We start from the raw sequence: 14145 nt of genomic DNA on the forward strand, positions 1-14145 counted from the left end.
CAAGAAAATTAATTTGTGAAGCGTGGGCCGATTGTCCATGGGCCAAGTCTTTTACATGATTGGCCAATTACAACATTTGCAAAGACATTTAACCGACAATATCAAATAGAGCTATCGTAGTCAGTCATTGGATAAGTTTGTTTCAACAAATGTCAACTCAAGTAGATACATTACTTAGTTCATAAGGATAACTTAACATATGCTACTCTATATTCATTTTCAATATCTCGTTTAGAGGTGTTTATGGGACTAATTAAGTAAGATTAATGTTCGAAAAATTAGAGCTTTAACATAAAAATAAAAATAAATTATATTTAAGGTTATTAAATTATTAGGAAATTTATGTTTTAATCATTCAACTTTAAAAAGTTACAAAATAATCACTGAATTATTTAAGTTTTCATTTAAGTCACTGGACTGTTTAAAATCTTAGTTGTATTGAAATCTCTCCTCCCCTTTTTCTTTTATAGTTCAGTTTTTTTTAATGAAAAAGTTTTGAATGTTAGAATTTACGAACCAAAATTTAAATAATTTTTTCTTCGATCTTTGACATTAACTGTCAAATCGCTTTGGATCTAAAATATGTCTTTTTACTCGTCGATAGATACTGATTCACTGTACAAATTGTCAAATTGTCACTTGAAACTTGCTAGTTAGATTTAAAAAAAACACTCAACAATGCAGTGATTTAAATAAATACTTTTGAATAGTTCAGTGATTGTTTTATAATTTTTTTAAAATTAAATATAAATTTACTAATAATTTAATAACTTTAAATATAATTTACTCTAAAAATAAATAAATTTGAATGAGTTGTGATTTGACCTAACCATGAACAACAAAAACATATGGAATCCATATTTTGGTATCACATACACCTAAGCAATCAATCAACCATAAATTAAGGCAGATAAAGTGAGGAACAACCAGCACAGCCTATGGCTATGGATGCCAATAATTTACATTTGATGTTAACAGTAAGATGGACATGGCACATTAAAAACTGGGTGTTAACCCTTAACTACCCCCTCTCTGCCTCTCACTCAAATGGATCATGCACGCAAAATATATTTGTATTGGAAAATGACTCTTAACCACATCCAACTGCCCCCTTAACCAAGCAACCTACCTAAGCTTTGCCAAGTGTTTTTTTGAACTGAATTAGATCAATAGATTGAAGAAGATAATTTGGTATATCGGTTTGAATAAATTTAGCAGGTTGGGTTTGTTCCAGGTTCAGCCAATTCAATTTAAGTCTTGGAATTTTTGAATCATTTTATATTTTTTTGGATAGGGATATTCTAGGTTTTGATAGTCAAATTCGGATCATTTTAAGTTTGAATCAAACAAATTTAGATTATAAATATTTCATTCTATTTGTGATCGGTTATATAGTTAAATCAAGGTCTAAAGCTTTAATTATAGTAAAATTTTTAATTCCATCATTATGTTTTTAAATGACATTTAAATTCAAGGACATTAATGAAAACATGGTTTACCCATAGAGACAGTGAAAATGGGGCATACCCCCCACACATTTATATTTCAAATTCAAATGTCATAGTACCTAATAATAATAATTCAAAATGTCATGAATGATTGGTTAACTTTAAATCCATCAAAAGAAAAGAAAAGAAAAAGAAAATCACTTTAGCTTTCATACATTTAAAAGCAAAAAAAAGATGTAGTGATAAGGAAAGCAAGCATAACTTTTATTTTTATGGATAGTGGTCCATTTGTAATGCCCTTAAAACTCTTCATCCCTTTTCCTTAGAGTATGAAAAATATTTTTAAAATTGAATCGATAGTTGAATCAATTAAAATATTATTTTAATTTAATTTTATTTTATTTTAATTAAATAAATTATTAAAATTTATATAAATTAAAAAATTAAAAATTTATAAAGTTGATTAAATTATTTTTGGCTTAATATATACAAAAGTGTTTGAACTTGGCAACTTGTACTTATTTAGTACTTATATTTTTTTTGGGCTTAACTAGTACCTAAACTTGAAAATCGTAAGTCTAAACTTGAAAATGGTAAGTTAACTTGGTATCTTTTTTAGGTACCTAACTAACACTGTTAAAATACACTGGTGTTGTATTGACGACCAATAGCATGATAACATGTGGTAGCTTTATATTTTGATATGTGACAAAAAAAATTTTAAAAATATTTTTTTTTTAAATTTTTGTGTCAAAATATTAGACTACCACATGTCACTATACTATTAGTTGTTAGTGCCACATCAGCATTTTTATCAGTGTTAGTAAGATACATAAGTTGCTTTCCAAGTTTTAGTATTGGTTACATCCAAAAAAAAAAAAATTCTTATCAAATAAGTACAAATTGTCAAGTTTAAGTGTCTCCATACATATTATCCCTTTAATATAATATTTCGGATGAATCAACTTTGGAGTTAACATTGCCATCCCTTTTCTTTGGACTCTGCCTATCAGTATCAACAAAAAAAACAAAACTAGCTTAGTGAAAGGGATATATATATATATATGTATATATTGCATGTAGAGAGGTTATTTCATATTTGACCACCATATTTTTCAAGGCAAAAACCTATTATTGTTCAAAATTCTTTTTAATGAATTCGCTATGCAGTCCACTCCATGTACCAACCTGGATATCATCTCAAAAGCTAGTAATGGACACAACAGCTAACTTAGATCTTGAGCTCTTAGCTAAACACCTAATCTTTCTTCCATTAATACCTTTTTTTTGGAACCAAAATTAGTATCCATCTCCAAAAATACATTCACAATATATATACACATATATTTACATATAAATTACTATTAGGGGTAACTGATCTCCTCCACAAGTGGTGGTCATTATATTTCCTCAGGTAAATATACATTCAGATCAAGCTATTTACTTTTGCAAGAGAAGGGTATTAACAGCTAAAGCAATGGTTTGTCTCTTTAATGTTCTAGCCCTCAGCTTACATACAAAAGTCAAGGAAATTAATTATATGTATACCATAAGTTGGTGACACCTATATTGCCAAAGAGCTAAAGAGATTTACTTTTTGAGTACAGTGTAACAAAGCCTCTCTCTTTAGTGAACAAAAGAATATAATGCTTTGAAAAACTTTTGCTTTTTCTTTATGATGATGCTTTTTTTTTTCTTTTTTGGCCATTGGATTCTTTTTTTTTTTTGCTTTTTTTTTTAAAAATATGAAAGACCCTATTTTTAAAACTTGTAAAATGCTTTAAATTTTGTATCTTTTATGTTAATGTGTTGTAGTTTATGAGCTAGCCTACATTATGTTGTATCTTTTTCTCTGAAACCAGGAAAAAAGCTGAAGAAGAAAAAAAAAAACTAGACGAGTCTTCCAATGAAGTTCAATCCTTTCATTGCCTTCTTTGTGTTTGTGTTATTGCCTCAACAAAAATTTGTTCAAGTTGTGGCAGATTTGGACTCTGATAAGCAAGCTTTACTTGAGTTTGCTAATGGAGTCCCACATGTGAAGAAACTGAATTGGAATTTAGCAACACCAGTTTGTACATCTTGGGTGGGGATAACTTGTAATACTAATGGAACCGATGTGATCGCTGTTCGGCTTCCCGGTGTCGGACTTTACGGTACAATTCCAAGCAACACCATTGGTAAACTTAAAGCTTTGAAGGTACTTAGCCTTAGGTCTAATAACATTAACGGTAGTCTTCCTTCTGATATACCTTCTATTCCTTCTTTACAATGCTTGTTCCTTCAACATAACAACTTGTCTAGTAAGTTCCCTGTTACTTTTTCTCCAAGGTTGAGAATTGTGGATTTTTCTTACAACTCCATATCTGGTACTATACCAAATGTTGATCTTCCTAGTGTTAAAGTTTTGAACTTTAGTTTCAATAACTTGAGTGGTTCTATTCCAAGTTCTTTCAAAAGGTTTCCTTCTTCATTCATTGGGAATCCGTTGTTATGTGGTTCGGAACATTTAAAGCCTTGTTCCGAGTCCGTGATCTCCCCTTCACCTTCCCCTTTAACTGATTTTCCGAGCCCGAAAACGGGTTCTCAAAACCAACATGCTACATCAAAGAACAAACTAGGTGTTGGGTCTATCATTGCTATTGTAGTAGGGGGGTTAGCATTTGTGTTCTTATTGTTAGCAGTGATCTTTATAAGTTGTTTGAAGAGGAAACATAGTGGGAGTAATGGTATGTTGAAGAGTAAAATCTCTCAAAATGACAAGCCAAATGATTTTGGAAGTGGGGTTCAAGAAGCCGAAAAGAATAAACTGTTCTTCTTCGAAGGGTGTTCGTATAACTTTGATCTCGAGGATTTGTTGAAGGCTTCGGCCGAAGTTCTCGGTAAAGGAAGTTATGGAACAACGTATAAAGCTGCTTTAGAGGAAGGGACACAAGTAGTGGTGAAAAGATTGAAGGAAGTTGCTGTCGGTAAAAAGGAGTTTGAACAACAAATGGAAGTCGTCAATAGGGTCGGTCGACACCCAAATGTGGTACCGCTTCGTGCTTATTACTATTCAAAGGACGAGAAGCTGTTGGTCTACAATTACATGCCGGCCGGTAGCTTGTTCGCACTCTTGCATGGTATGTGAATTTATTTACCTTTATGTACAAGTAAACTGGTTGTTTGTGAATTTGTTTATGTTTTTAGGCTTATTTATGTGTTTCCAACTATGGCAGGGAATAGGACTTCGGAGAGAACTCCATTGGATTGGGATACGAGAATGAAGATTGCTCTCGGAACTGCTAGAGGGATTGCGAACATTCATACGGAAGGTGGCGGTAAATTCACCCATGGTAACATTAAGTCCTCAAATGTCCTCCTCAGCGATGAACTCGAGGCTTGTGTTTCTGATGTTGGCTTGACCCCTCTAATGAATGCTCCTTTAAGCACGTCTCGTATAGTTGGATACAGAGCTCCAGAGGTGATTGAAACACGCAAAATAACTCAAAAGTCTGACGTGTACAGCTTCGGTGTCCTCCTTTTAGAAATGCTGACTGCAAAAGCTCCCCTCCAACCTTCGGGGCAAGACGACGTGGTTGATCTTCCGAGATGGGTCCGTTCCGTCGTGCGGGAAGAATGGACCGCCGAAGTATTCGACGTGGAGTTGTTACGGTTCCAAACTTTCCAAGAGGAAATGGTGCAAATGCTACAGATTGCACTAACATGCGTGGCGAAAACACCGGACATGCGTCCGACGATGGACGAAGCCATTAGAATGATAGAAGACGTTCGACAATCCGAATCCAAAAACCGTACGTCCTCGGAGGCTGAATCAAACATCCAAACACCATGATTTGCAACAAAGCAAAAAACATGTTCTCTTTTGGATTAAATTGTTCAAATTCTCTAGTCTTTAATGTTGTTTGTCTAAAAAGAAAAAAAAAATCTTTGGGAGAATAAGTTTTTTTTTTCCCTTCATTTTCTGGGAAAATTTCATGAACTTTTGACTTACAAGCTGTTCATCAATGCTATCAATCAAGTATAAAAAGTTCATATTCATTGCAATTAAGTACATAACAATATACACTCGGCAACTATAGTAAAAACTTTTAAAATGAGAATCATGACAACTAAAATGATTGTAGCTATAAGCCTTTGATTTTGTATTCATCTTACCTTATAAAAATAAAACCAATAATGCACATTTTTTTCCTTTCACTGTGTAATAAAGTATTAGGGTTTCAGATTTAAGACAAACAAATACCTGATTCCCAAATTGATTAATCTTAATAACTTTAATCTCTTGCTTTTCATTTTAATTTTTTTCTCAAAAAAAAAATTGAAAGTAAAGATTATCCAAAATATTTTCACCCTAAGACTTCAATTATACAGTGAAAATAATTGGGTGTTATTAGTTTTATTTTAATAAGGTAAAAAATACAAAATCTAAGGTTTAAAAATATTTTTTGATTGAATGGCTAAAATTATTTTGAATAAAGTTAAAATCATCCTTTTAGTTTATTTCTTTATTTCTACATATGAATATTCTGGTCTTTTGATTATTTTTACATGTCAGGGAAAGCGCGTTCAGTTGGATGCGTTTTCTTTGGAATTTTCAGAAAATGCTTTCAACTAAGCGAGCTTGACGAGCTGTCACACATTATCTCCAAAAATGATTTATTTTCCTAAATTTTCAAAAGAATCGACTTATTAAACAATTAACAAATTTTTTTGGCATATATGGCCTATTTAACCCAATTCAAAATATATTCATAATTTATATATATAGCTACAATTTTTTTTTGAACAATCTACTTATAGATTTTGATTACATCTGGATTTTTTTACATAATACTTAGAACTACCCATGGTCCTTTCTTAACCCATAAATAAGAGGATAATGCACTCCAACACACCTGAACTTATAAATAAGAGGATAATGCACTCCAACGCACCTGAACTTGCGTCTTTCTACATTGGCAATAATGCCTATAGCAACTCTATCTATATATAACTAAAGATTTTATTTCAATGGACTAAGTGATGAAAATTAGACATAATTATTTAACACAATGCTAAATTTAGGTGTTAGTTATTTCCTTAAAATGAATTCAAAATCCTATATTCTCGCTTCACATCCATTGTTTTTATTTCTATTTCTCGTTATTTGCTCCAATTTTCTTTCTTTTTTTTCTTTTCTTTTTTTCTCACTTTTCCCGGTTGTAATCACATGATTTTATTCAAAATGCTTTGATTACAAAGAACATCAAATCCGAAAGGATCCCAAGGTAAATGCTCGCTTTCTTTTTTCTTTTTTTTTTTGATTCATAAATGTAATCAATTTCAATCATGTTCATGTTGATTTTTCATCCTTAAATTCTCCATTGGAGAATGGAAAAAACAGCTCCCATTTTCATTAGGTGGCATATTGAATGAGAATGGGTTTTTTTGGACAATTTTCTATGAAGAGAGGGAACTCTAAATCAAATGTTCTCTAGTAAAAAAAAATGATAGGCTATATCAAGAGATTTGCAGGGTTCATAGCAGAGTTCCTTTTTTTTGTTCATAGGATGGTGATGGAACAGGACGGATATTACTAAATCCATCATCCGCCTCGTCTCATCCTTTGTATGAGTTTTTACTCATATATTTTTACATTACCATAATCACATTTCAAGAAAAATCGAGTAATCTTTATCGTATTTGCAGGGGCCTGCTGTAACTTCATAAATAAGGTTCAGTTGGGCAAATGGGACATTGTTGGAGCAAGGTGAGTCCTTTAAAAAAACAGTCTACAATCAAATAAATAGAGAATGCTTCTGGTGTAAAATTCTGGTGCCTTTTTTTCCCCACATTTTTACAGGCTTCAGCCACTTCTGAAAAGCTTCTAAACATGAAATGTCCTTTGAAAAAGAGTGTTGCTTTTCTCTCCTCTTATTTGTTTCATTCATTTTAATCAATCAATTTTTACCTGGATAATGTAGCAAAGATAAACCTTCATTAAGTGCATGTAAGTTGAACAATCCCGAGTTCCGAAACAGCAACGATCCCATCGAGTGCACCCTGCAATGGTATATCGATGAAGATGTTAAGACAAAAGTCATTGCTAAATAGGCCTGCAGTTCATAGTAATGCCTTTGATTTCTTAGAGGCATTGTTTTAATTAGTGTACCAACCTATACATGTTTCTTCTCCCATACGGTACTCTCATTGTTAGGTGTTCTTGCTGATGGAAAATATGGTGTGTATACATACATACATGCATACCTACATATATATATATATATACATGCTGGTGGTAAATATGTTAGAAGAAAAGTCATGGCTAAATAGGCCTGCAGTTGATAGCATATGCCTTTGATTTCTTATAGGCATTGTTTCAAATAGTGTACCAACCTATATATGTTTCTTCTCCTATATGTTATTCATTTGTTAGGTGTTCTTGTTGATGGTAAATATGGTGTGTATATACATACATATGCATATATATATATGGTCCATGATCCTTGTTGAATTGATTGTGGCACGCAGTTCTTGCGGATCTTCAAGTGTCTGTACGGAGACTCGAAGGACGAAGAGGAATTGTATTCGGAGCTTACCAGCAAAAACGTTCACATTATAACTACCATACAGAGCTGGGAGGAAAAACTAACAGAGGCAACCAGAGATGGAAAGATAGTAAGTTCCATAATGCCATTTACAAGCAAAAGTATCATGGAGGCCTTTATACTAAGAGTCATATTACATTTTGCCCCTTTTACTAAAAAAATTGATAATTTAATCCCTGTACGTTAGATCAAAGGGCAAACTGACCATTCTATTGAGAATTTCATTCATTTCTACTGTTAAAAATTGGTCCTTATACGTTATTAACAATAGAAATGGATGGAATTTTCAACAGAATGATCAGCTTGCTCTTTGAATCTAATTTGTCCATTTTTTGAGTAGAGAAAGCAAAATGCAATCCATCTCTTAGTACAAGGGCCTCAATGATACTTTTACCTTCATTTACGTCATTTGATCCACCATATCTAAAATTATGCAATGCATACATACTTGAATTGATGGATCCATTGATATGTGCATGCTAATGGTGAACTTGGAAAGTACTATTGATAATGCAATGATTTACCATTTAGAGCCACTTGAATTTCTACTCACTTTTATCATGGTCTAATTTTTCTCTTGAATTTTCCAACAGCTAGTTGCAAATTTCAGTACACCATGGTCAGGTCCTTGTAGATCGATAGCACCAACCTACGGTGAACTTGCAGATAAATATCCTTCTCTCATGTTCCTTACTGTGGATGTCGATACACTTGCAGTAAGTGAAAATCACTTTTTTTTCCCTTTCTTTAGAGGTCTAATTATGGTTTTAGTCCCACTACTATTAATCCTGTTTAATTTTATAAGATAATTATTTTACTTTAATTTAACATAATTTGATCCTCTACATTTATACAATTAGAATCAATCATTATAAGCATTAAATTGATTAATTCTCTGAATGTGGACGTTAAGAGAAGATTCGAGAGGAAAGGAGAGAGTTGGAGTCTAGTTAGGTGAGAGGGAGTCTTGACCCCTTTTCTTGGTGCTTGAAATCCTTTATTGGGTTCTCTCTAATAGTTCCCAAGGTACCATGTGTCGCTCACGTATTGATTCCAAACCCCCTTGTAAGTTAATTGGTCTACTAATATTTTGTCGTCGTAGATTGTTTTAGGTAGGTCTTAATGTTTGGCCTATCATGATTGGGGAATAAATGTGAATGACAAATGTCCTATCCATTTCAAATGTGTGGTCTCGATAGTTTGGGCTCACAAGATCTTGAGTCATAGGCATGTGAAATAGGCTATGAGGTTTAAGTATAACAAACTCACACACTGTTTTTTATAAGGTGAAACTTGAATTTAGACAGTCAATGTCCTTAGACTTCGACCTTATTAGCACAATTAAGGCTTTATTCGGAAAAAATACCATGGAGGTCCCTGCAATAAGTCTCAAATTGCATTTTGCCTCCTTCTTAAAAAATGAGTAAATTAATTTTGTATATTAGATTAAAGAGCAAAATGATCTTTTTTGTTAAAAAGTTCATTCATTTTTACTATTAAAAATTGGTATGCTGACAAAATAACCAAACAATGACATTAATGTGTCATGTGTACCTCACGCTGACATATAGAGATTAGTTTTTAAGAGTAGAAATGGATAAATTTTTTAACAGAATAATTAATTTACTTTTTAATCTAACGTATAAGGACTAATTTACTTATTTTTTGAGTAGAGGAAGCAAAATATAATTCAACTCTTAATATAAAGGTCTCTATAATATACTTTATTGGCTTTTATTGACCCTGCTTTTATATAGTAAATTCAAATTGTTAACGGTGTTAACTACGACTTGCTGATAGTAATGACATAGAGCTTTCTTGGATCTACTAATAACATAATTAAGTAAACATATCGAATTATGCCAAATTATGTTAATGACAACAATCAACCGTGTTATCAATTTACACCAAATTTTATAATGAGATTAAATCTCAAATTTCAACACTGCTAAAACATGATTAGAACTTTTCAAAATCTTTCATAATTTTGTACGATGAAACCCCATTTTTATTCCTCAAATCTTGATAACTATGATTAGCTATTTGTTGCCATAATGCAGGAGTTCAGTACATCATGGGAGATAAGTGCTACACCAACATTCTTTTTCATAAAAGAGGGAAGGCAAGTGGACAAATTTGTGGGTGCTGACAAGGTACAACTCCCAAAGAAGATAGCAGCAGTGGTTAATGCCACCAGGGTTTGACTGTTGGCATCATTTTCCCGTAAACCACAATCATGGAGTTCTTTTTATTTTATTCTATTTTTTATTTTTTAATTTTTTGACCAGCTCTCAGCCTAATCCTTTCTTCCCTAGTTCTTAACCCTTTGGATAGCTCTGTTAGTAGAAAAGAAAAGGAAAAAGGAAAAAGGAAATGAAACGAAACTATATCTCTTGAATATTTATATTACTTCTTTGTTCTTTTATATATGTGTGTTCAAGAGTAGTAAGAACTTTCATATTATAAATTTTGTTTGAATTTTTAGATAATGCTTAGGTATAAATACCATGAAAGTCTTTGTATTAATTGTCTGATTGTATTTTACTTCTTGTACTCGGGGGTGAAGTCAGGAAAATTTTTTAGGAGGGGCCGGATGAAATTTTAATTTTTTTATAGTTTATATCTTTATAATTTGTAAAGGATTAAATCGAATTTTTATAATTTTAAGGGGGCAAAGTGAAATTTTACCTTTACTAATTTAAATTTTTTAAAAAATTTAAGGGCCTAAAATGTAATTTTACATTTTAGGGGGGCTAGGGCCTATGCCAGCTCCCTGCTTGTACTAAACAAACGAATAATTTAATCTTTACTTAGATAAAAAAATAAAGTGGTTCTTTCTATTAAAATTTTCATCATTTCTACTATTAAAAAACTGGTAAGGCTAACAAAATAAGTAAACAATGACACGTGAAATGCCACGTATAACTCATAGTGCCATATAGGGATCATTTTTTTGTAGTATGAAATTTTTAATCAAATAACCAATTTACTCTTTGATCTAACGTACAAGAATTAATTTATCTATTTTTAAATAAAAATAAAATGTAATCTAACTCTTAATATAAAATCCTTTATGATAATTTTACTATAATATTTACTGTTTTGAGCTTTTTTAAATAAAGGGATATATGTTTATGTTTTGAAGTGGGGTCTTTTTGTTACAATTTCAACTTCAAAACATGGACATAAATCACATGCAAATATGTATGCATAGTTAAAACATGACATAGCTCCATGTATTTTTTATTATTATATAAATTTGGAATTTAAATTTCATATTTTTAGTTTTAAGGATTTAATTAAAACATTTTAGATTTTATAATTTAGATTCAATTGTTAACGCTGTTAAATTCTTTTATTAAATTTGCTAGCGTAATGTTTTGAAATAAAAGAAATATTTATTTAGTGGCCATGTAATTTACAAAAAAATACTAAACCTATTTAACAAAATAAATTTAACTTGTTAATATTTGGACTGAATTTTAAAATTTGAAAGTAGAGGATTAAATTTCTAAAATAAAAGCATAAAGATTAAATCTCAAATTTATGAAGAACACAAGAATTTATGACATATTTTAACGATGTATATATAGGAAATTTATGGTTTTGGTCCCTCTATGCTCAAATTGAAATTTGATCTTTATTTTTTTTATCAATGGAAGAGATTATCCAAATTTAAATCGGAAATTTGATGTTAACAAATATTTCAATTTAGCATAATTTAATTTTATTGTATTATTAATTAACTCAAATAATTAACAGCGATTAAAATACTAACACGAGCTTTTCTTAAAAACACGAAAAAAGAAAAACCATGTCTATTACTTTTTAGGAAAATGCTTCCATGAATTTTTGAAAACCACTAACCATTGGAGGTGTGCATGGGTCGGGTTCGGGCAGGGCCCAACTAAAAATTTAGGCCTATTTGCTAGGCCCAGGCCCTGCCTGACCTAAAAAATGGGCTTAAAATTTTGCCCAAGCCCGACCCGAATAAAAATGTTAAAACCCGAGCCTAACCCGACCCGTCCATATTAATTTTTATATTATTTTAAAATATGTATAAACCATCAAAAATACTAAAAAACATCAAAATATATATTTCTCAACAAATTAAAAATAAATTTTAAAAAATGTACACTTAAATAACACTAAAATAGATGTAACTTAACAAGCAAATGCCTCTAAAATAATAACAAAATTAGAAAATGTCTTTAAAGTAATAAAAAATTAACAATAAAATAAGTTTTATACAATATCCAAACAATAACAACAAAATAGTAGCAACATAATAGTAAAATAGTAGCAAAATAGGGAAAAAATAATAAGAAAATAATATTAAAACAATAGTTTTTTTGTCATTTAATGAATTTGGGCCGGGCCAAAAATGTCTTACCCGAGGCCCAGCCCTTTTTTTTAAACGGGCATTTTTTTTGTCCAAGCCCATTTTTTGGGCCTATATTTTTGCCCAAACCCTCTCACATTTAGGGCGGGCCTTCTGGTTAGGCCGATCACACCCATCAAGGCCTCTTCTGGAAAAGGAAACCATGATGCTTTTCATCAATACTCTGGAAGCCCCATTCATTAACCATATGTTGGGAAGTACAACCCTGAGCTTTTCAGATATGGTAATGTCCGGTGAGATAATTGAAAATGCGGTAAGAAGTGAGAAGATAGATGCAGGAGAAAGCGCTAAAAGGTCAACCTTGAAAATAAGGAAAATGAAGTGAACATTGTGAGCATGCCCTCCAAATTGGTAAACGTAGGCCAGCCGAGGGCTGTAACCATCAAGGCCTTTCAAGGCAAGAATCCAACTCGAGGCCAAATACAGAAAGGCTCCAGTTCACACTCATCCCAATAACATATAGAGAGTTGTATCAGAATCTGTTTAACGCACATGTGGTATCCCCGTTCTATTCAGAACCCGTGCAACCTCCATTCCCGAAATGGTATGATGCGAATGCTCAATGCGAGTACCATGCAAGAATAATGAGACACTCAATCGAAAACTGCACTACATTTAAAAAGTTGGTTGAAAGGTTCATTGAAATAAGAATTGTGAAGTTCGACGATTCCTCATAACCTAATAGCTTTGACAATACAGTAAATGCGATATTTGAAAGTGGGAGAAAAAGAGTTGCGATGCCTCGAACAAGTCAAAAGCCTGGAAGGAATATCGAGGAATCTGAATGACATATCCGAAGAGGGAACCGGGGAATAAAAATTTCCAAACCCTTGCATACTTGAGAGTGTTTTGAACAATGGGACCGTGGAAGAGATCCCTATATTTTTAGAGCTAATTCGGAGTAATGTTCAAAACGCGTTTATTGCTCTAAGCCTAGGAGCGATAAGAAGCCTTTTGTGAAATAAACTTATGTCCAACGTCTTTATCTCAAATAAAGTGCATTTTTTTACCTCATTCTGAACAAATGTTCTTTTACTCTTTCATTTCATTCGTGATCATACCATACAAATAATTATTCTTAGATTCTTTTATTCTTTGGATCTTTCCTTCATCTCTGCAACAGGTCTCCAGATATCAATGTTATGAACGACACTGTTATTAACTCAGAACCTCCTTTTGAGCAAGTTATGTGGCCAGAGGAACCTTAGGACTTTAAAGATGATCAAGACTGTAGTTTATCTCCTGATTTATTAAGGATGGTAGAACAAGTTGAGAAATAGATCTTACCTTACAGGGAATCGGTGGAATTCGTGGCTTTTCTCTATGTGGGGCATGGATGCCACTGGGCCGATTTCGCTAAAAGTTTCTAACATGTATTGATTCATCTTTGTGGTCGTCGATTACTTCACCAAGCGGGTGGTAGCTGCTTCATATGCTAATGTCACAAAGTCGACAATCAGCAAGTTCTTGAAAAGATGAAATCATATGTCAGTATGGAATGCCACAAAGAATCATATTTGACGATGCACTAAATTTGGACAATAGCACGATATCAAAAGTCTGCAGTCTGTTGAAGATTCAACGCCATATCACCTTAAAACGAATAGTACATTAAAAGCAACTAAAAAAAGATTGTGGGAAAAATAATCGAGACTCATAAAGATTAGTATGAGAAATTACCGTCAATGCTTATCAAATGTCTGTCAAG

General features: G+C 32.2%; 2 protein-coding genes across 3 annotated transcripts; both read left to right on the top strand.

The window, feature by feature from the left end:
- The first annotated feature begins 2531 nt into the window (after positions 1–2531).
- Positions 2532–5387, top strand: LOC108486578 (probable inactive receptor kinase At5g58300). Its single transcript, XM_017790701.2, has 3 exons — positions 2532–2862; positions 3311–4567; positions 4664–5387. Exons 2-3 carry the CDS (start codon positions 3355–3357, stop codon positions 5278–5280), a joined length of 1830 nt encoding a protein of 609 aa, XP_017646190.1. The 5' UTR covers positions 2532–2862; positions 3311–3354; the 3' UTR covers positions 5281–5387.
- A 1175-nt stretch (positions 5388–6562) lies between these two features.
- On the top strand, positions 6563–10524 carry LOC108485956 (thioredoxin H-type-like). Of its 2 annotated transcripts, XM_053029749.1 has the most exons (6): positions 6563–6715; positions 6997–7055; positions 7137–7197; positions 7959–8105; positions 8629–8751; positions 10096–10524. In XM_053029749.1, the coding sequence occupies exons 3-6, from the start codon at positions 7177–7179 to the stop codon at positions 10237–10239; spliced, it is 435 nt and encodes a 144-aa protein (XP_052885709.1). In that variant the 5' UTR covers positions 6563–6715; positions 6997–7055; positions 7137–7176; the 3' UTR covers positions 10240–10524. The 2 variants fall into 2 exon arrangements, with proteins under 2 accessions (XP_052885709.1, XP_017645282.1); XM_017789793.2 differs by lacking the exon at positions 6997–7055.
- The last annotated feature ends 3621 nt before the right edge of the window (positions 10525–14145 follow it).

This window comes from Gossypium arboreum, chromosome 6 (genome assembly GCF_025698485.1).
Source record: "Gossypium arboreum isolate Shixiya-1 chromosome 6, ASM2569848v2, whole genome shotgun sequence".
Lineage (NCBI taxonomy): Eukaryota > Viridiplantae > Streptophyta > Magnoliopsida > Malvales > Malvaceae > Gossypium > Gossypium arboreum.